The sequence below is a fragment of the Crinia signifera genome, chromosome 11 (genome assembly GCF_055691185.1).
Source record: "Crinia signifera chromosome 11, ASM5569118v1, whole genome shotgun sequence".
NCBI lineage: Eukaryota > Metazoa > Chordata > Amphibia > Anura > Myobatrachidae > Crinia > Crinia signifera.
The window spans coordinates 90,088,856-90,115,402 of record NC_139227.1 but is presented as its reverse complement, the minus strand read 5'-3'; the positions used below and the strand labels follow the sequence as shown (position 1 = coordinate 90,115,402).

Genomic DNA, 26,547 nt, shown 5'->3' with positions numbered 1-26,547 from the left:
TGCAGCACCTGCAGGTGGGAATGCTTGTAGTCGTCCCCTATAAGAGACACATACAGTAGGTGCAGCACCTGCAGGTGGGAATGCTTGTAGTCGTTCCCTATAAGAGACACATACAGTAGGTGCAGCACCTGCAGGTGGGAATGCTTGTAGTCGTTCCCTATAAGAGACGCATACAGTAGGTGCAGCACCTGCAGGTGGGAATGCTTGTAGTCATTCCCTATAAGAGACACATACAGTAGATGCAGCACCCTGCACCCATACAGTAGGTGCAGCGACCTAACGATGTATACCGACATGAATGCCTCTTTATTTTAATCAATGAATACCTAGATTGTTGGGTTGGTTTGTTAAGCCCATATTTTAGGAAACATATATATAGTATATATTTGCAGCCACTCCCTTTATGAGCCACTCCCTTTATGAGACACCATTCCCTGAACACAATTGTGTGATGCAATTCACAGTGTATGACATCATCATGTCTGGCTCCACCTACTCCCCCAAATTCAAAAGTCTCCAGGAGATTGCCGAAGAATAGGCAGGTCTGTAGGTTGTTGTGAATGGTATTTATTTAGCGGTGTTCTAAAAGTAATATCTTTTTATATAAATCCTTTACATGCGTGTTAAAAATAAATATACCTCTGAGCACCGACGCTGGCAAATGTTGTTTAGTACTGTACGTTCTGATGGAGAGACCGCGGGATTATACAGCACAGCACAGTCTAAAATATGAACTGTAAAAAACATATTGGATATCAATAAGTCAGGACCCCAATGGGAAGGAATGTGAGATCCTTATAGCCTAGATTGTGTTATTTACCAAACTAACAGCAATGCAGCTGTGTACATCCAGTACATGTTATCTGTGCGCATCAACACTACCATCATTATTTTCTTTGTAGCACAAATAGTAACAGTTAATACCAGAGTGGACTCACATAGGAGCAGATGTATAAAGCCTAGTAAAATTATTAAAGTGGTGATATAGGGCCTTATTCTAGTTCACTCTTTCTGTCAAAATCCTTCTTAGATGGACAAAACCATGTGCACTGCAGGGGGGCAGATGTAAAATGTGCAGAGAGAATTAGATTTGGGTTAGTTATTTTGTTTCTGTGCAGAGTAAATACTGGCTGCTTTATTTTTACACTGCAATATAGATCTCACTTTGAAGTAAACCCCACCCAAATCTAATTCTCTCTGCACAAGTAACATCTGCCCCACCTGCAGTGCACATGGTTTTGTCCATCTAAGAAGGATTTTTTTCAAAAAGAGTGAACCAGAATAAGGCCCATAATCCCGGGATTGAAAAAAGGTCCCGGGATTGGCATCTCTAGGCCTGAAAATATAAAATATACTAGAAGAATCTAGTTGTTTTTTGACTATCCGAAAAAAACAGACTTTATTGAATACCCCCTAAATCAACATAAATAGGTCAACAGCATCTGGTCAACATGGTCAAAAGATTAACACAAGCAATAGGTCGATATGGTAATTAGTGGACATGAAAAGGTCGACATGAGATTTTAACTTTTTTTTTTTTGTACCCAGCATTATAGTGGCCATCAATGCCTTCAATAAGACAGAACACTTGAGTACAGCTTTTAAGTGGCACTTTCTCTTTTAATAAATGACTACAATCAGGAATCCTTGCAAGTAATAGTATTGTTTGGTGATAGAAATCTGCAAGGGACTAAATTTATGCAAAACACTTAAATATGACAGGATGGCACAAATGTATGAAACCAGATCGCATATAACTGCTTAATCCAGATGCAAATTAAGATATCTCAATCTGCTTAAAGCATGCTGTTCAATTAGCGTTTATCATGTCACAGAGGATGCTGCAGCTACAAGGTGATGACTTCTTAATTTACCAAACCAAAAGCGTCCTTTCACTGGTCTTCTATAGGGATACACTATCAGATCAGGACCACTTAGACTCAGGGGGCCTGACTATAATTTGGAAATAAGGAAGTAATTGTGCAGCTGGGCAAAACCATGCGCTTCACTGCAGATGGGGTAGATGTAACATGTGCAGAGGGAATTAGGCTCTGCTTAGGTTAGTCAAAAATAGATCATGTCAGACTAATTTAATTAGCTTCTATGAGGAGGTCAGTAGGGGTTAGACTTAGGGAAATCTGTTGTAATACTGCTTGATTTCGCTAAAGCTTTTGACACGGTGCCTCATAAAAGGTTATTAATGAAACTGGGTAATTTAGGGTTAGGAGATAAATTTGTAATTGGATTCAATACTGGTTGCACAATCAGGGACAGAGAGTGGTGCTAAATGGCATACATTCAAGCTGGGGCAAGGTCCAAGGTGGGTTCAATTTTGGGACCCACCTTGTTTCATACAGTATATTCATAAATGATATTGGAAGTGACATAGTGAATAAAATTGCAATATTTGTGGACGACACGAAGTTGAGTAAGGAAATTAACTCAGGAGAGGTTGTGGAAACACTGCAAAGTGACTTAAATAAACTGGAAAGGTGGGCGGAAAGGTGGAAAATGCAGTTTAACGTTGAACGATATAAACTAATTTATTATGGGAACAAAAAAGAACAAGCTATATATATAGGTTAAATGGAGTTATTATAGGGAATTCTGCTGTAGAGACGGACTTGGGGGTCATCATAGATGAGAAAATTGGGTAATTGTGCACACTGCTCAAGTGCAGCAGCAAAAGCAAACCGGACACTGGTATGCATTAAAAGGGGAATGGATTTAAGGGATGCCAATGTGATAGTGCCTCTTTACAAGGCATTGGTGAGACCACACTTGGAATAATGTGTTCAGTTCTGGGCACCGCACCCTAAAAAGGACATAAATTAATTATAACAGGTACATAGAAGGGCGACTAAGCTAGTAAAAGGTCTTGAATCACTAGAATACAAAGATACAGTAGGTTAACTAGGCTGATTTACACGGCCACTGACTCTGGGGAAGCCCCGTATCCGACCCTGAACATTTGCCGGGTCGGACACCGGGGAACAGGACCCGGGTTATTTTTTTTACCCCTTTTACACCAAGCCCCAACCTGGACTTGAGCAGCAATAACCCGGTTTGTGGCTCTGGTGTAAAAGGTGTATTATTTAGCGTGGAAGGGCATTCCACAGGGTGGGAGAAGCTCTATGAAAGTCCTGTAACAGTGAGTGGGAGCTAGTGATCCGTGCAGAAGAGAGACGCAGATCTTGTGTAGAGCGGAGAGTGGGAGATATTTTGTGATAAGTGGAGAGATATAGGTTGGTGTGGTTTGGTTAATAGCTTTATATGTGAGTAGAAGTATTTTGTATTGACTACGGTAGAATACGGGCAACCAATATCTAAAGGCCTCCATACACAGGTCCGATTTGGCCTGTTTTCATCCAATTCTGACAGAAAACTGGCCAAATCAGATGTTTTTGACATCCGATCCGATTTGTGACCCCATGCATATTGTCTTGGATCCAGAGTTCAAACACCACAACAAATGTATATTCTGGGCAGCTCAAGGGGATTGGCAATACAGTGCTCCGAGAAGTCAGAGCAGTGTGCTGTATGTGCATCTTTAGACAGGGTCGGGGAAGCTTCGGCCCTCCAGCTGTTGTTAAACTACACATCCCAGCATGCCCTGCAACAGTGTTAGCATGACCAAATAGTAAAACCGTAGCAGGGCATACTGGGATGTGTAGTTCGGCCGAAGGTTTCCCATCCCTGTCCTAAGAGGAGCATTCCTCCCTCCCCACTACTGAAAAACACCATGCATAGTTATGAATAGTGGCAGCAGAAATATTGGGGCACTAAAGTACCCACAGAGCTGGCTCCTAAAAAGCAGAGGATATAGTTCTACAGCAGGTTCATTGGCTCAAGTTTTTTATCATCCAACTCAATGAGTCACAAACCCCCACTCCAAAATATGACCATCTTATGTGAGTGAATAGGGTTTTCTTATCAAATAAATACAGTATATGCTTAAAAAGTATCTTTTCTGTAGCTCTTGAGGAGTAAACTCTAGTATTGATCTCTGGGTCTGAGTAATCATTTAGAGATAAGCGTAATCATCGCGTTAGTGTCTTCAGAGATAGGATATTCTCAAGCAATTTTAAAGCTTAAAAGTCATTTTGTAGCTGCAGGTTCTCAGCTGATTGTTCACATAAAACACGTTTTGTTCGTCTTTTGTTTTACAGTCATGTGATGTCATCTGTGACATTTCCTTGTGATGTTTAGGTTGTTGTAGCTGGAATTGTATTATGCTATTTTGTATGCTTCTATTTATAAATCATAGAACTGTGCTTAAGAATAGAATTTTAAGAATGTCAATTATTTTAGTACAGTAACAAATGTGAAGAGATACTGTATATATACAATGCAAACAGATACTACTGAAAAGAAAATTCAAATAGTAAAATGTTATTCTCTGTTTACCTTCATTTGAAATAATAATTCATTGCTGGCAATTACTGTACATACCGCCCAATATCAAAGTCCAAATGGAGACAGCGGTCACCGATGGGTGATACGTAGTCAGAATCTCTGGGGGATGAAGAATCCACCAGGGGAACACAGCGGTAGGGACCCATGCATAGGGGCAGGGCCTTATTGACCAATAGGCTGACTAGGCTGCAGCCTCAGCATGCAAAGACAGAGATGGGGGGGGGGGCACCATACAGGTGGCAGCTCTAGCTGTCACCCGTGCTGATGTACTGTGGGGGATAAAGTTCTTATGGTCACTGCCAGATGGCTGTGCCAATGTAACTTATTGATGAAACCTTTACTTTATGTACATTAAGCTACAGCACCAGCTGGGCAGCCTAAAGCCAAAGTCTCCTTCACACGCCACAAGCATTAGATCCTACATGCCAGTTGTATACCTTTGATTACATGCACGTGGGCAGTATGAATGGCGAGTCCCTGAGTGCCCTTACACTTGTATTTATGAACATCACAAGGGGTGTTACATGTGTATTAGCCTTGTACCTTTAATAAGACCCTGCTTAGGGGTGTGGCCAGGCTCCAGAGGGGGTGTGACCAGCGACTATTAGATATAGTGCACTGTAATTAACTGAGGATTGAGCTGTTTTAGACAGCTAAAAGTTAACTTTATCATAGTTGCTAATTCCCAAAGAATAGCCACATACCAGGTAAGGTATAGGGCTATTTTGCCTCTCGATGCCACTCCTGCGCACATCAAATCGCAAGTACAAAAAAGTATGTGCAGCCTGTACTTTTTGTATTAGATAGCATCTTATCTAGTTCAAACACATGCTGTTATAGCGTATCCCGTGCGTTTTGAAGTACTGTATATACTCGAGTATAAGTCAACCGGAATATAAGCCGAGTCACCTAAGTTTACCCCAAAAACCTGGGGAAAATCATTGACCCGAGTATAAGCCTAGGGGAGGCAGTTGTGGCCCCTGGAAGGGTGGAAAGCTCAGGCTGCAGCTGTCTGAGGGGGACCCAAGAGGCCACAGTACCCAGGAACTGCACAATGAGGGACCATGTGGAGGAAGAAGGCATCCAGGCACGAGTGATAGCACCCAACTACCCACTGAGGGTACCAGGGATAGGGGTCCAGCACCAGGGACAGAGGACCAGCACCCACTGCTCACCTCCAGGGTTAGAGGACAGGTACCCACTGAGGGTCCAATATCAGGGACAGAGGAGAGGACACCTTACACCTTGAGGGACTAGAGGGGGTACCCAGCAACAGGACTAGAGGCAGACAGTGAGGGGGCAGCACCACAGTAGACCCCTGGGGCACAGGGCAGGGAGCAGAGCCCAGCTGGATACAGTAGGTGGGTCGGTCCCTTCCATCTCCCTGACATAGGGATCAACAGCACTAGGCGAACAGAGTCCGGCAGCACCCACCTGGCACAGGAGACACCTGCCGGCGGCCATGTCAGGACGGTGTGAAGTGCAGGCAGTCGGGGCCCCAGGAAGAGAAGGCCAGTGAGAAGATGATCCAGCATCTTTGTCACCCCGACCGACGTGCTGCGGGAGGTGGGTGGAAGGCAGACGGGAGGTGGGCTCCCACGGACTGTCGCTGCTGGTCTGGGCTGTGTGTGGCCTGTTTTAAGCATCCCTGTCACACATCCCAGCCCCGCACTTCCGGCAGCGGCAGCTGCGTCCTCCCTTCTCTGTGTGTCACTGCAATGTAACCTTCACTCGAGTATAAGCCGAGGTGGGATTTTTCAGCACAAAAAATGTGCTGAAAAACTCGGCTTATACTCGAGTATATACGGTAGATGCAATGCAATCTAGAACAAACCACACTGTGTGGACACCAGCAGGACCAGTAGAATTGTATAGAAAACAGTTTTTTAGGCGTGTGCTCCTTAAATGCGAGGTTAGTGGCTTTGTATACTGTAAATAGTGTATAAATTGAAGATGTCTAAACACTCATGATACATCAAACTCCAAAGAAACACCTCATGGAAAGTGATTGTGAACTCTATTTTCCTCATAATTAAAATAATAGTTGAAAAAGTTGTTCATAGACGTAACATACTGTACATAGATACAATACACTGTCATAAATAAAGTTCCATTATTTTGTGATTTAGGTTATGTCATCATTCCTCTTATTGGCAATATACAGATTTTTTTCACAGTCATATCTGTTTAGGGATACAAGGTAACTCTACACGTTTCGCACTATGCAGACTTCATCAGGGGTGTATCCTCCTTGTGTGGTGATATAATGGAGGCGGAGTTTCAATGGACCTGTAAATCTGTGGGATATAAAAAATATCCTTAAGTAATCACCATGCTTTCTATAGTAGTGGCCCAGCAGGATATGGGATATGGAAAGTCAATTCAGAATCTAATACATGGAGTAATGATCCCAGCACTTTGAGTATAGGGGATGCAGAAAAAACCCGGAAGAGGATCAGTGCAGGGAGGAGGTCACAGGTCCGGGCAGCACTGCGCTGTGCTGCCCGGACACAGGTGAGGGGGCGATGCGGGGCGGCGGGGGGTCGGCGCGGGGCGGCGGAGGGTTGCGATAGAAGCCCATTGGCTTCTATGGGGCATCGCCAAAATGCGGTAAAAACCCGATAACGGGGTTTTTACCGCATTTTTAGCTTAGAGAATCTCCCCCTTTTTCTTTTAAGTTTATCATGTGTTGATAGAAATCAGTCCCGTGCCCCTCAATTTCTAAAGGCAGCCCTGTCTCACCTCAGAATGCCATGTCCTCTAGGTGAAGCTGTCTCAGGCTAGGGTTTGCCATCTAGGGACATGATGGTTAGTGGTTTAGGGCATCCATCAAAAAAGAATTGATGGTTGGTGGGACTTTGCGACTTCAGACTACCACCACCAATGTGGGGTTTCATTGATGGTAGACTATTGCTGATAGCCCTCCCTACTGTACCTCGACAACAATTCTGGTGGGGTGAGATGGGGCAGAGTACTGCTTGTAAGGTCCAGAGTAAGTGCACCGATACCTCTACTTTGGCTGATTAGAACAAAAACCACATTTTCTGTTTGCTGACTCTGGGCGGGATTCTCTATCACAGAAATGCGGTAAAAACCCCGTTATCGGGGTTTTTACCGCATTTCTGTATTGTCTAACCTCCCTCCGCAGTGTCACCGCTGCGGAGGGAATCGCCAGCAAAAGCTGGCGGTTCCCTGCAGAAGCCTATGGGCTTCTTACCGCAGCGGTGTGTGAGGGATCCGTCACGGATCCCTCCCAGCATGCCCTGCGGCCGGCGCGTCAGTCTGCGCATGCGCAGACGGACTCCCGGGTCATAGACCCGGAAGTCCAGCAACGGCGCCGCATCGCAAGGGACAGCTCTTACCGCAAGAGCTGTCCCTTGCGTTAATGACCGCATATTTTAGAGAATATGCGGTCATTAGAAATGCGGTGGCCGGCGAAGAGGGCTGTGGATTTTAGAGAATCCCGCCAATTGGATGCAGTGGAGCAGAGGATGCATTGCTAGGGGTGTTCCATGTACTCCACAAAAAGATTAGAATTTTGTACCTGCTACAGCCTGTGCGTCTTCGAGGATTCTCTCATCCCTCTAATGGGATCCAGTTTGCCGCTCCTTCGCCTTGGCAGAGAAGCACATTTTTAGCAGCACTCGGAGCATTGTGTTAAAGAGCTTCAGGCACAAAAAAGTCAGGCCATTAATTTAATCCATAAATTTGGCTAACCAAGCAGTATTCAGGTTTCATTTAATAAATATGATGGGGATCCTGACACTTGCACAGGTCACAGCTCCAGAGTTACCATTAGTATTTCTCTGGCATTTTTTTTCTATCACTATTTATGATTTTATGAACAGTTATTTACATAGCGCACACATATTCCACAGCGTATTTGAATATTCACATCAGTCCCTGTCCCGGTGGAGGTTACTTATTCCCTACCACATGTACACGCACACACATTCATTCTAGGGTTAATTTTGTTGGGAGCCAATTGACCTACCAGGATATTGTGGGATTGGAGGAGGAAACCGGATTACCCAGAGGAAACCCACGCAAGCACGGGGAGAAATTACAAACTCCGTTAGGGCCATGGTGGGAATCGAACCCATGACCTCAGTGACGTGAGGTAGTAATGCTAACCATTGCACCATCCGAGCTGTGTGTATTTTTTTGTTTTAATTCTATAAGTCTGGGGGATTCCAGTGTAGTCACCGGGCTTAGGTCACATGACGGGCTTTGCAAAAATAGACCTGGATTCAGTGGACAATTAAAACATTAATTGCTGAGTAGTTTTGACAACCAAGGAAAACTAACATCATGCAAATCACTCTGCTACATCATATCAAAAACAGTCGTTTCTGTCATTCCTTATTCCAAAATAAAGACATCCCGTTAATACATTAGCTCTCCGTCTGAACACAAATTCATATTAAACACAATTATTTATTTATTTATTTATTTATTTATTTACAGTTTCTTATAGAGCGCAGCAGATTCCATTGCGCTTTTACAATTGGTAACAACAGACAGACTTGGAGGTAGGAGGGCCCTGCTGCAATCTTACAATCTATATAGATATTGGATGGAAACACAAGGACAGGCACCAGTGATAGCATAGCAGTCCCACCAAGTTACATGTCCAGAAAGGGAACTATATAATACATAAGTGCCTCAGAGGGTTATGCGTGTGGTACTTAAATATTATAGGCTTGCCTGAGGAGGGGAGTTTTCAGGGAAAGTTTGGGGGCTAGTAGAGTCTTATTGTGCATGGAAGGGCATTCCATAGGGTGGGAGTTGTGATCCGTGCAGTGGAGTGGAGCTTACAATCTATACATTCCTCCCAACTGTCCCAAATTTCACAGGCCGGCAGTGTCCTGTGGTGGTGGTGTGGGGGGGCAGTTGTGAGTCCCCCCTGCCTGCCGCTGATGTTCCCAGCAGAGTAGCAATGAATAGACTCATGCATGCACAGCATCTATTCCTGCAGACAGAGCATCTGGGGGAATGGCCAGCAGCTCACACAGTGCCGACCATGCACCCAAAGCAGAAAATAGGGGGGCGTGCCTTTGTGGCAGTGACGCAATTTGCAAACCTCGCCCCTGATCTGCTAAGCCACTCCTCCAAATGTCGGACAATGGAATGCGATGTATCGCATGCGATCCCTGACGCCAGGGGGAGGTATGACCTGGAGATCTTACGTGTAGCACATATGATTTCCAGGTCCGATCCGATGCGCACAGGACGCTCAAATCAGATGTCAGACCTATGTTATTTGGGCTAATTTCATCCAATTTTGCACCCCGATCCACCGGAATCTGGTGAAATCGGGCTCAAATTGCATAGTGTATGGGGCCCTTTAATATCCATACTGATTACAGACATCTGCAGTTATTTCATGTTCAACAAGCACAATAACGTAACCTGACTGGGAATGTGTTTTTCTTATTACGCTTTATCATAGCTTCAGCCGTTACTATAGCGATATTCACTTACTGCATATTTCTACGTTTATAGAAGCTGTAACTTTTTCATTCTATTTCTCCAAAACCTCAACAAAAGAATTTCAGGCGTGAGAATGGAGTCGGAGTTCTGGATTAGTAGATTGAATTGATGGAACACTTATGTACACATGTGTATCTGTAGTCAAGAGCCCTTTCCTCTGTGCCCGCAAATAGATTCAATTCCTGTTTTCAGCATAAGCCCATGTTTGTCAGGGTACGCCGTATAATAGGGCTTATTGTGTAAGGGTGAGTGAAGCTTCTGCGACGGGCGTCTTTTCAAAAACACATCATCACCCTATCAGCACACTTTAAAGTGACAGCTGTGAATTTCTGGGCTGGTTATGATGAAAGCAGCATCTGCGAGTCAGGAGAAGCAACACTGGGAGTCGCACTGCCTCGTGATTTGAGTCAACCAATGAAACAGGCAGAAAGTTTAGCATTTGTTTTGTGTCTGATTGCGTTCAAAATATCCACTAAAAATACCAGCGTCGCTCACATTTGTTATATGAATTAAAATAAAAATGTTGTGTATAAAAAAAAATCTATTTCATATATAAGGTAAACATTACAGGTTATTATGATGTATAAAAATGTTTATTTGGCAATTTTCACACCTATTTTGACAAATTCACTTGGCAAAAGTTGGTTCATTTATTGCAGTGTTTTCCAACCTCAGTTCTCAAGGTACACATACCCTAGCCCCGGTTTTGTGGCTTTCCATACTTGTGCACAGGGGTATGTGTTATACCCTTTTTCGCACCAGAAGCAAATTCCAGTGTTAAAAATTTTCTACCCGTGAATTTGCTGAAAAAACCCGTTGGTGTGAAAGGGTCAACACTGGTCTTAAATCCCGGCACTCTGACCCTACTCTTGACCAGGGTCGGTGTGCCGGGATTTAAAAATGCCAGGTAATTGCCTGGTGGCCGTTGTGAAAGGGGTATTATTAGCATACCTCCCAACTTTCGAACGTCTGTAAGCGGGACGATGAAATTTTCGGGGGTGTGGCCTTATTTGGGGGCGTGGGCTATACTCGCGGCTCTTCCGTGAGGCCACGCCCCCATTTTGCCGCTATGGGGGCATGACCCAGAGGCTCTGTGAGCCTCTAGCCATGCCCCCAGTCCCCTGGCTGCGGGAATAGACGCTGTGCGCATGCGCACAGCGTTTATTTCCCGCTGCTTAGCAGTTGACAGGGGGGACTCCCAACAGCCCCCCCACACCGCGGGACACTGCCGCCCGCGGGTGGGACATCGGGACAGGCCCTGACAATCGGGACTGTCCCGATAAAATCGGGACTGTTGGGAGGTATGTTATTAGGTCGGCATTGTGTAGGTCAGGAGTCATTTTTTTTACCCCTGCTTTTTTAATGTGATCATTGACGTTGCTACGGAAAGATTTCGATAGAGATTTACTTGTCATTAAACAGACAGGCACAGATATTTATCTATTTCAAAACACCCCACTAAGTGATTGATTTTTATGCCCCACATATATCCCGCCATTAGCTATCTGAAAGAGTCACTGTTATTCAGGAAGCATTTAATAAACACCACCCCACCTCCCTACCCACACACCTGCATTCACCCTCCCCCTTTTCCCTTCCCTAGTACTGTTAGGCAGCATGGCTAACCACTGAGCTACTGTTCTTCCAACATCTCAGGAGGCTACTTTAAGATGGATAAGGAAGGAGTCTGTGTGCAGTGGTAGAATCCTGTGATGACAAGTGGAACCTAACACATGACATTGATCTATTGTACAACCAGTTCAGCTAATGGACAAGTAGCAGCTGTACAAAGACTACAGTATCCCTTGGCATGTTAAAGGGAACAAACACAGATGAACATTCAGCATTGATACTGAACAATGATTTATAGTACAAATACAAGAGCAGGAACATTACTAGCATCAGCAAAATGTAATCAATTTTCCGTTTGCTTTGACGGTGCAATATACACAGACAGTAACATTAGAACCATAGTATATATGTAATACAAATGCACAAAAAGGAAACTGTTGCACTGTAGGAGCAGGATTACTATCGACCAATCAAAGCATAAGACCATTTACAGTACTGCACATAATTAACACAAATAAAGGGAGACAGCAGTATCCAAGCTTCAGAGGTCGTGAGGTCAACAAGATGATGACCTATGAACTAAGAAATAATGTTTGGCAGCTATAGATTTTCTATTGCTAAGATTATTTTATGTCTAACCAAGCTGCAGTCTACCTTGACCCATACATCACTGTCATAATGTATTATTCAATAAGGATCAGTAGTAGATTTTAATAATGTCGTTTTGGGTTGTAGCCTGGAGCCCAAGGCTGTAAGAAAGAACGTCCAGTTCTTTCACACTGGAACTGCGTGCTGCAGCGACGTCCTTGACAAAAGATAAACTGAGGTTGCATTTTGGGTTGTTTTATATTCCAATGAACTTGTGGAAAGGACTTTGCTGTTTATGGCATCATAGGTACAGCATAAGTCTTGTGGCATGTACATGTACTGTATCGTGTGTATGGTCCTTAACTCGCAAGTGAAAGAGTTAAGGACCATACACACGATTCTGAGCTTAAAGTAACCAATTTTTTCCCATTTTCAGCTGCTTAGAGCTCAAAATCTCTTAGTGTGTACAGAGGGACAATGAGCGGGGAGTGCTGTTGCGTGCTAATCACCGGCGCCGCCGTCCGTTGCACTGTTTAAGAAGACGAGGGAAACACGTTCCACAGTCTTCTACTGTGGAAAGCGGTTCACAAAGGACCCCCCTTCCACAATAAGTCAGTCTAAACTGACTTTTATTTACGACGCTGATCACCGAATACGGGGCAGGCGCGGACATCAAGTAACTTCATGGGATCTGTCCAAAAGGTGGCCAACACGGTGAATCCTGTCCAAGCGCAATGGGTGAAAGGGTGAGGTCGCGGCACAAGCGGATTTTGAAATTAAGATACGTTAGGGTTCATATTAAATCTTTTACGTAATAATAACATAACTTCCTAGGGGACATATGTAGAAATAAGAGGAGTGTTTCTGCTGGTTCCCCTGGGTATTGTCAGCACTGTTTGTCACTGTCAGGCACCATGCTGCACTCTGGACTCAGTCAGCTTTGTTCTAAGCCTGCCCCCAGACTCCTATGAAACTAACCAGTGGGAATCTTGGGGCGGGCTGAGTAGGGGTGTGATGCCTTATGGTGAGCCTGTGTGGTCACCCTTGGGTGTGGATGGCCATGGACCTTCCGATTCAAAATTATCAATAGTTTAAGACCGATGTAGAATAGTTTTTTCCAGCAATGGGGGAGAACCAGGTGGTTTTCCTCCATTGATGGCACAGGATAACCAAGTAGTTTTTTTTGTTTTTTGTTTCCTTCAGCCCCCAGCACCCATAAAGCCCCGCCCCATGTTCTGATTGCCCCATGGGCCAGTCAATCAAAGAAAATAGATGACCGTCGATAGTCAAAAACATCAATAGTTTTCCATTAGATATTATGCTGCCATCGATGATTATTTGTACTATCGCCATCAATGGTGTTAGCACTGATGGTCATCCTTACCCTAGGGATGGCCATTGGTGTGGATGCCATCAATGACGATATTGCCAGTGTCCATCCCAACTATGTAATGGATGACCATAGATGGTTATCCAATTGATGGTCATCCCTTTTTCTTTGACTAATTCGCCCATGGGACAATCAGAACCTGGAACATAGGGCTCTATGGGTGCCAGGGGTGGAGCTACGCTGTGCCATCCATGAATGAAAACCATCTAGATCTCCCCTATCAAAGGCAAAGTTATTTAACATCAGCCACAAACAATTGATTATAAAGAAGCATTGATGGTATTGGCCATCTCTAGTTCACCCGCATCTCTGCTGTGCAGAACAGCGATCAAATGCTTCCCCAACTATTTGGGAGCTTGTCCGTAGTCAAATCGGGACGATAGAGAGGTATGTTGTATGAAACATTTGGTACTTATGTAGTAACTGGGCTGCCGATTTTTTGATTGTATGCCTTAAGTTAAGGCATACAATCAGATGCGATGCGATGCGATATCGCATCGCATCGCATCGCATCGCATCCGATATCGGATGCGATGACCCGATTTTTCCATAGGAATCAATGTTAAAATGATTCCTATGGAAAAATGGGTCCTTTTCATACCCCTACTATCCAAGTGGGCATGGAGTTGGATATAAACCTGTGGCGAGCGTAGCGAGCCACCGAGCCCGAAGCGTGGCGAGCGAAGCGAGCCCCGCGAGGGGACGGTATTCGTCCCCTCGCGGGGCTCGCTTCGCTCGCCACGCTTCGGGCTCGGTGGCTCGCTACGCTCGCCACAGGTTTATATCCAACTCCATGCCCACTTGGATAGTAGGGGTATGAAAAGGACCCATTTTTCCCATTGAATTCCATGTTAAAATGGACTCAGTCCATTTTAACATTGATTCCTATGGAAAAATCGGGTCATCGCATCGCATCGCATCGAATCGTATGGTCGCATGCGATGCGATGCGATCTCCCGATCCGACCCGATTTAGAAATCGGCAGCCCAGTTACTACATAAGTACCAAACATTTTTGTGCTCAATATTTAAAGGGACAATGAATGCTTTATGGATGTTGCCTGCTAGTAAAGCATTGCCCTTTAAATATCTGGCTCAACAATCAGAAGTGGCGGGTTGTCCAAACTGACGTTTGGAAATAAACGGTGTGCTCAAGGCCACTTAGTTGTGCACCAGTCCTGTGACCTAACTTTCTAATACTTCTCTATGTAATGGAAAAAAATATTCTAGTTTATAAAAATTATCCTAATGAACAATTATCAAGGTGGGAAAGGAGAACAATGTATTTTTATTTTATTCCCTTTGTGATGCTGCTTGGAAAATGTGTCTGCCAGTTCTTTCCAAATTCCCAGCCGTAAACCCCGGGGCCTGCAAATTTATTCCTTCAATTTTTTAAATGCTAACGATAGAAATGAAAGCTTTGACATTTTCAGGTCACGCGCCATATTATTCACAAAATGATGCCTAATTTAAAAAAGTAACTCACTTTTGACTTTATAGTGCATTCTGATCTTATTATGACTTAATGCTTCAGGAAGAGATCAAGCCTTTATGAAACGTGTCTTCTCTACAGTAAAAATAGTTCACCAGCAATTTCCTTTAAAATACACGTTTTACTGTCATAAAGTCATTTTATCATTTACACTTTTTTTTCTATGAATTAATGAAAACTTACAGTACTGTTCTCACATACAAATAAGTAGGGGATTATACAGATATATTTGGTTGGGTTCCATGGAAATCCTATCAATGTCTTGTTCAATATCAGGAATGTGATGTTAGATGTGAGAAAGGTGTACATTTTGTCAAGAGATATGTCCTGTTTTGTTCGGATTTTTGCGGAGATATTTTAAAATTTATGGATATATAGCTTTGACATTAATAAAATGTTACAGATAAGTACAGAGTATCACCATACAATACCACAAATATATATTTTTTTAACACAAGGGGTACACCTGCTAGCTTTAGCCACACCCCCTTCAGTACCCAGGCCCCGTAGCTGCTTAACCCTTTGAGTGGTGGGTTTTGCTGGGGCAGGACAAACCTACCAAACCTGCCCCAGCAAACACACCACAGAGCTGTGGGATACCTCCTCCTCAAACTTCCGTCCATCCATATGTCGCTCCCCCTTCCTGTCGCTCCCCCTCCCTGTCGCTCCCCCTCATCTCTGCTCTGGCAATCATACGCCAGAACTCCCAGGCCCTGCCGCTGCCCCAGGCCCCCCGTTCATAACAGGTGGCAGGTTCGAGGTGGCTCGGGAGGTCTCAGGTGCCCAAGTCCTCCAAGCCATGCCGACCATTGCATCCTCCTTGATACCATACATATTTCTTACAGTTCTCTAAAGAAGTAATCTATTTTAAAATATTCGTACTCCGTAAACAATATAAAGCCCAATTCTTTTTTGTGAATGACTCACTGGGCGAAATGTAATAGGGTGCGATTTTTTGCTGCGAATCGCACTCTATAAAATATGCGATTTTCGGAAAATGGCCAAAAACTGCAGTTTTGTGCGAAAAAAACGCAAAAAAAAACACAACCTATTACATTTCGCCCACTATTTCTAAAGCAATTTGATGCTGATTTCTTAAGATTAAGGCAAACTGAAAGTGTAAGAACATTCGGCCAATGGAGAGGCGTGCTTTTCACACTTGTTTACATCTTTTTGGCAATTAACCTTTATATCTGCACTATAATTATTTCTGGTCACTGCCGGTGGCACAATATGATGAAGAAAGTCAGATTTAAAGTTCACCTCCCAAAACTGATTTCCAAATTGAAGTGACGAGTAGACGTGATAGTTTTTAAATGTATTCTGTCAAAGATTATCTATGTAGAGAAACAAAGGGGTCTGTTTAATAAGACCCTTTGCTATTTTTTTATCCATGAAAGAGAACATTTGTTATTGTTGTATATTGCAGTGATAAGCAGTGACATTTTGGTGCTACTTATGGAAAGCCTCCTGCTGGGGAAGCGGCTCTGATCAGAATCCAGTCAAGAATAAAGTCTCTTTTATACAGCATGTTGCAGATCCTCGTTACTGTACCTGATTCACATATGCAGCCATTGTCAGACATAGGCACAGAGCCCTGACAGGGCAATCTATTCTGAACTTGGTACGGTACAGCCTTTTTCCATCTCCTAGAAAAAGATGGGGACTGCAGCACAGAGTGATAGTTTGGGTTAACGGTAACCTATTGTCTAATCAGTGTTGTAATTAGGAATGGGCTAGTGTTGCCCAAGGCACAGGGACCTACAGTATGGGATGTCATTGTTGCTGCCCATGGGCACCTGAATTTGGCTTCATAATGACCTGTCATGTTTACCTTATATAGGCATACCTCCCAACTGTCCCGCTTATCGCGGGAACGTCCCGGTATTTTGGGACGTTCCCGCGCCCCTCCCACAGCCGGCAGTGTTCCGTGGTGGTGGGGGGGTTTGGGAGTCCCCTCCCACGGCGTCTATTATTTCAGGCAGAGGGGCTGGGGGCTGGCCAGCAGCTTACAGAGCTGCTGGGCATGCCCCCGCAGCGGTGGAAAACGGGGGTGTGGCCTCGCGGCAGCACCGCAAGTATAGACCACGCTCCCTTTTTGACAGGCCACGCCCCTCAAAATTCAGCCTGCGGCGCACATCCTGTCCCGCCCCGGTCTCCTCTAATGTTGGCAGGTATGTATAAGAGAATAATCCTTTTTTTTTTACACATTTTATATTTGAATTTATATAAAAATGTTAGCGCAATAAGGAGCACATGAAAGTTGCATATGATCCCCCTTGAACCCCTTCTGAAGCTTCCCGGACAGTTGGAGTGCATACGATACATCTTATACCGACCTTTTGCATAGCTCACTCAAATGAAGACCACAAGCAATAGGAATGTGGAATAATATCAGAGGGATTCCCTTATAATATGCTTTTCTTTAAGAAGTCACATTTGGTTTAATTCAAAGTGATATAAACCACCCAACCCTGACTACCCCCCACTCTTCTGAAGCAGCACAGGCTTAAAGCACACACAGATCTACCTGGCCCTTTTCTGGCTGGTGCTTGTAGTTCCCTCTGCTATTACCTTTGCAGGTTTAGAGGAGGACTAGCCCTAAATAAGAGCGTTATTCTTCTCCTGAGTGCTGCTACACTTTGCCTTTATTTGCCTCTATGCAGAAAATATACAGAATGCCTCACACCTAGTCTGCCCCTCTCTGCTTCCTAAGGGCTACCAATATGTCACACATCTGCATACCTCCCAACCTGCTAAATAACAGCAGTGCGACTTGGCCCTCATCAAAAGGGGGCATGGCCAGTATGTGCCATGGTGTGTTGTCTATATGGCGTCAACCTATTGGCTCAGTCTATCATCCAGAGCCCATGTTGTTGAAATCATGATGGTTAGAAGGAATGCATGAGTTTCCCTTTGCACCTCTTCTCCTTCACATTGTATACAGACTACTCTAATGCAGCTATGGCAGCAATGCGAATGGATCGCAGGTACGGTCCCACTATTCGGTAACTCACATGCCATGACATGGCACACTGGAGGGGGACACATTTGTATCAATGGGGACTCCTCTTCCTCCCTCTCAGCAGTTCCTCTCCTTCTGGGTTCTGCATGCCATAGACCTCACTGGGCTGCTGTAGATTTTTCTGCCCATCACAGGCTTTATCTATGTGGTCTCTCTCTCCTTGGTTATAAGATGGGCATTGAGGCAGCCGTCACCTCCCTGACCAACATGCCAGGGGAGAGCAGGAGGAGCCCCCTCCCTATTTGCTAATGTTTCCTGTTGGGCACACCCCTTTTTCAGGTCAAACAATTTAGCCAGGCCCCGTTTTTTTAGGCCGAACCCTCCCAGGGTCACAAGCAATCAGTATCTGCATTAGCCAGCAATATATAACATTGACAGAGGTATTATTATCATCAATAACATTCCCCAGAAGCGCTACATTTATATACAGCAAAACGTTTTGCAGAAAACATTCGTTTGTAAAAACACAATTATGCAAATGTCTCTCTTGATTAGATACAATATATAACATTTTATGGTTCTTTTATAGGGCTTATAGCACATAGAACATTATTACTAATTATATTTTCCTACTCAACAACTTAGTGTAGTGTTCCCCCAGTGAACATTGTTTATGATACGGTTACATCATTTCCAACCAAATCAAAAAATTCAGGATGGCTACGAGGAAGGAATCCTTGTTGTACTGAGTACAGTGCCGGCTGTGGATCTTTTAAGATGCCGTCTCCACACTTTTACTTGAGGGGCTGGAAAGTGGATATGGGGGGGGGGGCTGGATTGAAGTTTTGCCTAGGTGGACTGAAAAGCCTTATTTGTCAATTGGCACTCATACATGCCAGTCTGATGCATGAGTAGGAGCGCAGACAGTTCCAAACTGAAACTGGGGGGATGGCATTACATAGTACACATACTGTAGCTGGGATGGGATCCTGCAGTGGCCGGTCCATGGATAGGAAAATGATAAGTGCCCACTTTAATATCTTATTGCTGTGATAAGCAGCAAATAAATAATCATTCTGATTAGCGGTGCAATTCCATAATTGATAAATAGTCTCCTTTGTAAGATGAAGGGGTGATTTATTGAAGCTAAAGAGATCAAAATTGTGAGAGTGGCATTTTTCCACCACAGCTTGTAAAAATGTAAATTAGAAGCTGATTGGTTAGTACTTTGGGCAGGATACACTAAAGTCCGCCGGTGCATCCCACCACACATTGCACTGACATATACGATTATTAACACAAAGGACAGCTCTCCTGATAACAGATGTGGCTCTGTCACTGGAGGTCCCTCTGCGCATGCACAGAGTGACAGCGCTGGCCGGGGGTATGCTGGGAGGGATCCATGATGAATAAGCCCATAGGGGTGACTGCAGTAATGACGTCTGTATGTAGGGTCCATTATTAGGACTGGAGGAAATGTTGGGTCCCTTATCCTTGTGGAGCCATGACAATTGTCTCTTTTAAATCTTTGTTAATCCTGCCTTGGACACAAGCTTGCTCAGGGGACTCAGTCAGGAACACACATTTCTTACTTAGCAGTTGCCTTTAATCCTCTGGGATACATTACAGTGCTAGCATGCAGCCACAGCACGATTACATCTTATGAGAGCAACAACCCGGATACAGGTCTTTGGTGCCAAAACAACTTGTGCTGGCAAACTTCCACTAGAATGATCATTGATGTTTGCTACATCTGATATGGGCCATTAGGTCCTCCCGATTTAGGTCGACATGCATTGTGTCGACTACTGAAGGTCAACAGGGCATAAGATGATACCTGAAATAGGTCTTCATGGCTAAGGTCGACAGGGTTGCGAGGTCGACACAAGCATTCATTTGACAATGGCAAACTCGACAGTGGCAAACTCGACTGTAAAAAGGTCGACATGAGGTTTTTTTATCAGAATGTCGACATAGTCAAAGTGCACCAACGGCTTCAGGCACGGCACCTCACTGCGCTTGGCACACTATTTTGTCCTCCCACCACGCCGTAGTGGGTGGTAGGGCATGAAATATCGCCTGTTGGCACATGTCGGCTCCCCAAAAAATTGAAAAACTCATGTCGACCTTTTCACGGTTGACCTTCTCATTGTCAACCTAATGGAGTCACGGCCCCATGCTGAGAAGGTCAGGACCCACAGTTTGAGAGGCCCTGCACTAGATCCTCCCTAAGAACACGGACATGCCATCTTATAGGAGACACGGGGACCTGTGGGTTACACTGTCACTACCCTATGGCACCTGCAGCCTGCAGCCGGTAGAGGTACTACAGGATAGCCTTGACATCTGTTGAGCTGTCCGTAGGATCCCTTGGATGCCCCAAGCAGTGCACCCAGAGCCGGCGGCCCCACATCCAAAGTGTAATATCAGACCTCCCACCTGTCCCGATTTTCACAGGACAGTTCCATTTTTCTGGGACTGTCCCGCTGACCCTCCCACAGGCAGCAGTGTCTCACAGTGGCCGGGCAGTTGGCAGACCTCCTGTCAATCAACTGCTCTACGTATTAGCTGGGAATAGATGATGTGCGCATGCTCAATGCGTCTAATCACGGGAGACAGCGGGACTGGGGGCCTGGCCAGCAGCTCACAGTTTTGAAATCAGGGGCATGGCTTTCGAGAACAGCCCTCACAAGAAGCCACACCCTTTTTTACAGATGCTACGCTCCTTTTCCAGTCGACTGCAGCTTCCACTCCCCTCTCCCTTATATACAATGTACAGTAGGATAGGTTTGGTGATATAATAGGTTAAGGGGGTGGGACCAGTACTGTTGCCATGTTACAGCGCTGCATGTGGTACCATAATACCACTGAAGAATAATTGGCTGGCTAAGCCTGCTTTAAATTAATTTTACATTTCACTGGAAACTAAACAGTGAGCAACAAACCAATAATATTTCGCAAACCTGATTAAAAGGTTCTAATTATCGAAATTATCGAGCAATGTGAATATAAAATATATTCCTCAGAGACTTCACAGAATTAATGGTCTATCTGTCAGTCTCTGCCGGAGTGCCGATTCACAGCCGCAGCCTCTGTTCCCCGTTCCTCAGGGTTCTGGAACTGTGCTAAACACTAGGTCGCCTCTAACAGAGATTAAAGCCCTCTGTTCTCTCTCCCAGGCCCCATTAAAACCTGTTCTCTCCTGTCAGCCACATTCGCATGGAATTTAATAATTCATAAGTAAAACTATATATAAAGCCAGTTAGTCAGAGGAGACGTCATCGCTGCCTAGCGGATCCGAAATACATCTGTTTGATACTTTTGTGTGAAATACTCCGTAGCCTTATTCTGGATGATTTGTGAACTCCTGACGATTTCATGGGAAAATTTCTGTTACAATCTGACTTTTTGATTCAGACCCATTTTTAACAGCTCTAAGGGGATTATTCTGGTTCACTCCTTCTGGCAAATTCCTTCTTAGATGGACAAAACCATGTGCACTGCAGGTGGGGCAGATGTAACATGTGCACAGAGAATAAGATTTGGGTGGGGTTTACTTCAAAGTGAGATCTATATTGCGGTGTAAAAATAAAGCAGTCAGTATTTTCCCTGCACAGAAACAAAATAACTCACCCAAATCTAATTGTCTATGCACATGTTACATCTGCCCCCCTGCAGTGCACATGGTTTTGTCCATCTAAGAAGGAATTTGCCAGAAGGAGTGAACCGGAATAACCCCCTAAGTTCCAAGTAGACATTGGGCGGGATGTTCTAACATCCGCAGCCCTCTAACTCCCGCCTTTGCCGGGCATCGCATTATTAATAACGGCATATGCTCTAACATATGAGGTTATTAACGCAAGGGACAGCTTGCGATAAGAGCTGTCCCTTGTGATGCGGCGCCGGTGCTGGACTTCTGGGTCTGTGACCCGGGAGTCCATCTGCGCATGTACAGAGCACGGCGCCGGCCGCAGGGCATGCTGGGAGGGATGACGGATCCCTCACACAGCGCTGTGGTAAGAAGCCCATAGGCTTCTGCAGGGAATCGCCAGCTTTTGCTGGCGATTCCCTCCGCAACGGTGACACTGCGGAGGGGGGACAGAACATACAGAAATGCAGTAAAAACTCAGATAACGGGGTTTTTACCGCATTTCTGTGTTAGAGAATCGCCCCCAGAATCTGTTAACTTAAAGGAACAGCAATAGTAATATTTTTTTGAAAGTGTTGCCAATAAGGATGCATCATATATCTATAAGTCTCAGGTTTCTTCCCTTGAGGCATTGCTGTTCAGCCTAAAGGCCCCCACACTACAAAGATTTTGCACAATTTCATTCGATTACGACCTTTTGGGTCAATATATCATTTGTAAAGTGGTAAATCATATGTGTTTTTAGTCAGATCCGATCCGATGCGTGATCCCTTGAGTGGAGGATAGGAGCCCCTAGATCTCTTGTATCGCACCATTGATTTATCAGAATCATATGGAATCGGATGAAAAATGTAGTGCTTTTTGTGCATGCGATATATCGCAGGAAATGTGATTGGCATTTTCAGTCCCTCTAGCGCCCTAATCCAACTCATCAGATATATTTTATGGTACAGTTGTATACCATAAGATATATCTCAAGAGATTTATCTTGGCTTGATCAATTGCATGAGATATATCTTATGCAAAAATGACACCAAAGTACAAAGACGGATGGAATCTCGGGAAGGTCCAGGGGGAGTTCAAGGGAAATTACATCCAACTTCAGGGTCAGACATATTGTTGTAGTGTATGGTGCCCTTTAGTCCTGATATGAGCAGAGCCCTGATTGGCTGTAGGTGTCACTGTGGAAACGCTTACAGACAATCAGGGCTGAGCAGAGTACGCATGATGGAGGTGAGTGGGAATCCCTGTGAGACTCCCACGCATAGAACCACCTAGAACTACCTCCTGGGTAGTGTATACATCTCACACAGAACATCAGACCACCTTACCTCCTGGGCAGTGCATACAGTGTGGCATGATGTGTGGACACCGCAGTGTGGCATGATGTGCGGGACTGCAGTGGTGGTGCCATGATGTGTGGGGAATGCAATGTGGCATAATGTGTGGGCGATGAAATTAGAACCCTAAATATAAGACTCCGCACACATCTCTAGTAGAAACACACTTGCTTACATTTTACGCTGGACTGAAGGACCACATGGGAATGATGCAGTATATTGACCACACCCCATACCATGTAATGAAGCATTTTATGCCATGATGCTGAAGTGGGCAGGACTACAATGACACATTATCCACTATGGTCTACTTTTCTGAGAGTTCGTGAGAGATCCAAGAACATTGTCAATAACAGACAAATATGTGCAGTGCTTCTATTGGCTGAGCCTCTGCATTACCTTTCTCTAGGAGGACTGGCATCTGTCAGCATATGGCTCTATCAGTCATGCTCACATTGCTCCAGGCCACACCAATGACTCATAGGGGGTTTGCCGTGACCCTGGATTCAATGTCCCGCTTCGTGATCTGCGAAAAGGGGACATGTCAGCGTAAACGGCCTAGAATTGTCGAGATTCGCCTATAATCGACAAAATGGGCCAGACAGCTTTCAAAGTCGGACCCGTTCTGTTGATCTGCCTCTTCAATGTGTCACATCATTGGCCGCCAGGACCGCCTACTGTATTTAGGAAGTGGGCAGCACTGGGTGGCCATAGGCTGCTCCTGGAGGCCATGGGTCAGGAGACTTGATTAATCTTTATAGAGCCAGTAACAGATGTTCTGGGAAGGAGGCAGGTATAGTATGGCCTCGATTTATAGGGTTGTACTCAATCCTACATCTTTTTGCTTTATGGATTTTGGGATTTACTTATGTTTTGTAAATACGGATGTTTTGTTATCACATTTAGCTTATCAGGTATTGCTTGGTACAGTATGTACTTATTTTGCTGAAATCTTTATGTTCATTTACTTTGTAGGGGAAGCGTTACAAAAATTCTCTGGACACAGTGGGAACTCCGGATTCTAGTCGTGGCATTCGCAACGAGAAGAAAACTTTAAAGTAAGTATATGTACATGTAAGACATTATTAACAATGGGGTCTTAACAGTCCACAGAACCTATAAGAGAGCCAGCCACATCGAAGCATGAAAGTCTGCCTAGTCGCAAACCTAAATGTTCTTCCCTCTTGTGGTAAAATGATCCCCTTACCCATATCCTACCCAATATTACATCCCAACAAATGTTATTGTTAATAATAGTAATAATAATAATAATAATATAGTTCGAGTAGCTGAATATTTTACATGCAACATCAGAGCACCTTACCTCCTGGGCAACGTATATATCAGACTTAGAACATCAGAGCACCTTACCTCCTGGGCAACGTATATATCAGACTTAGTACATCAGAGCACCTTACCTCCTGGGCAACGTATACATCAGACTTAGAACATCAGAGCACCTTACCTCCTGGGCAACGTATACATCAGACTTAGTACATCAGAGCACCTTACCTCCTGGGTAATGTATACATCAGACTTAGAACATCAGAGCACCTTACCTCCTGGGCAACGTATACATCAGACTTAGAACATCAGAGCACCTTACCTCCTGGGCAACGTATACATCAGACTTAGAACATCACAGCACCTTACCTCCTGGGCAACGTATACATCAGACTTAGAACATCAGAGCACCTTACCTCCTGGGCAACGTATACAGTACATCAGACTTAGAACATCAGAGCACCTTACCTCCTGGGAAACGTATACATCAGACTTAGAACATCAGAGCACCTTACCTCCTGGGCAACGTATACATCAGACTTAGAACATCAGAGCACCTTACCTCCTGGGCAACGTATACATCAGACTTAGAACATCAGAGCACCTTACCTCCTGGGCAACGTATACATCAGACTTAGAACATCAGAGCACCTTACCTCCTGGGCAACGTATACATCAGACTTAGAACATCAGAGCACCTTACCTCCTGGGTAATGTATACATCAGACTTAGAACATCAGAGCACCTTACCTCCTGGGAAATGTATACTGTACATCAGACTTAGAACATCAGAGCACCTTACCTCCTGGGTAATGTATACATCAGACTTAGAACATCACAGCACCTTACCTCCTGGGCAATGTATACATCAGACTTAGAACATCAGAGCACCTTACCTCCTGGGCAACGTATACATCAGACTTAGTACATCAGAGCACCTTACCTCCTGGGTAATGTATACATCAGACTTAGAACATCAGAGCACCTTACTAATAGGGCAGTGTATATATCTCACATAGAACATCACAGCACCTTACCTCCTGGGTAGGATATACAGTACATCCGACTTAGAACATCAGAGCATCTTACCTCCTGGGTAATGTATACATCTCACATAGAACATCACAGCACCTTACCTCCTGTGTAATGTATACATCAGACATAGAACATCACAGCACCTTACCTCCTGGGTAGGATATACAGTACATCAGACTTAGAACATCAGATCATCTTACTAATAGGTCAGTGTATATATCTCACATAGAACATCACAGCACCTTACCTCGGTATTGATGATAGACAATGTCTAGGTTGACCACTAATGGTCGACAATGACTAGGTCGACACCTAAGAATGGTCGAAATACCCTAGTTCAACATTGACAGAAGGTCGACATTGTAATGGTCAATCCTAAATAAAGTCGACGCGTGTTTTTCCCCATTTTGCTGGTGTCTGTGTCGACATGGACACCGTATAAGTGTACCGCATCCCCTCGCTTGGCTCGCTGCACTCACCATGGTGCGGGCACGATGCCACCCTATGCTCGGCACACTATTATGTTCTCACTCTATACCCACTTGAACAGTAAAGTATGAAAAACCATCTATTTTTTACAGAAAAACATAAAAAAAACCTCATGTCAACATTAAGTCAAAGTCGACCTATGGTATGTCAACTATTCTTAGTGGTTGACCTAGTGACTGTCAGTCTAGACATTGTCAGTCCATGAGCCGCATACCCTCACACAGAAAATCAGACCACATTACCTCCTGGACAATGTATACATCTTACACAGAACGTCAGACCACCTTACCTCCTGGACAATGTACACATCTCACACAGAACATCAGACCACCTTACCTCCTGGACAATGTACACATCTCACACAAATGAACATCAGACCACCTTACCTCCTGGACAATGTATACATCTTACACAGAACGTCAGACCACCTTACCTCCTGGACAATGTACACATCTCACACAGAACATCAGACCACCTTACCTCCTGGGCAATGTATACATCTTACACAGAACATCAGACCACCTTACCTCCTGGACAATGTATACATTTCACACAGAACATCAGACCACCTTACCTCTTGGACAATGTATACATCTCACACAGAACATCAGACCGCCTTACCTCCTGGACAATGTACACATCTCACACAGAACATCAGACCACCTTACCTCCTGGACAATGTCCATCTCACACAGAACATCAGACCGCCTTACCTCCTGGACAATGTACACATCTCACACAGAACATCAGACCACCTTACCTCCTGGACAATGTATACATCTCACACAGAACATCAGACCACCTTACCTCCTGGACAATGTACACATCTCACACA

General features: G+C 44.5%; 1 protein-coding gene across 7 annotated transcripts in view; it reads left to right on the top strand.

Annotated features, from left to right (window-relative positions):
• Positions 1-26,547, top strand: part of SYT7 (synaptotagmin 7) — a 304,815-nt gene that overhangs the window by 131,189 nt on the left and 147,079 nt on the right. For all 7 annotated transcript variants that reach the window (XM_083165693.1, XM_083165692.1, XM_083165697.1 and 4 more), the window contains exon 3: positions 23,880-23,962. In XM_083165693.1, coding sequence (XP_083021819.1) covers positions 23,880-23,962 — 83 coding nt within the window. The remainder of the gene's footprint in view (positions 1-23,879; positions 23,963-26,547) is intronic.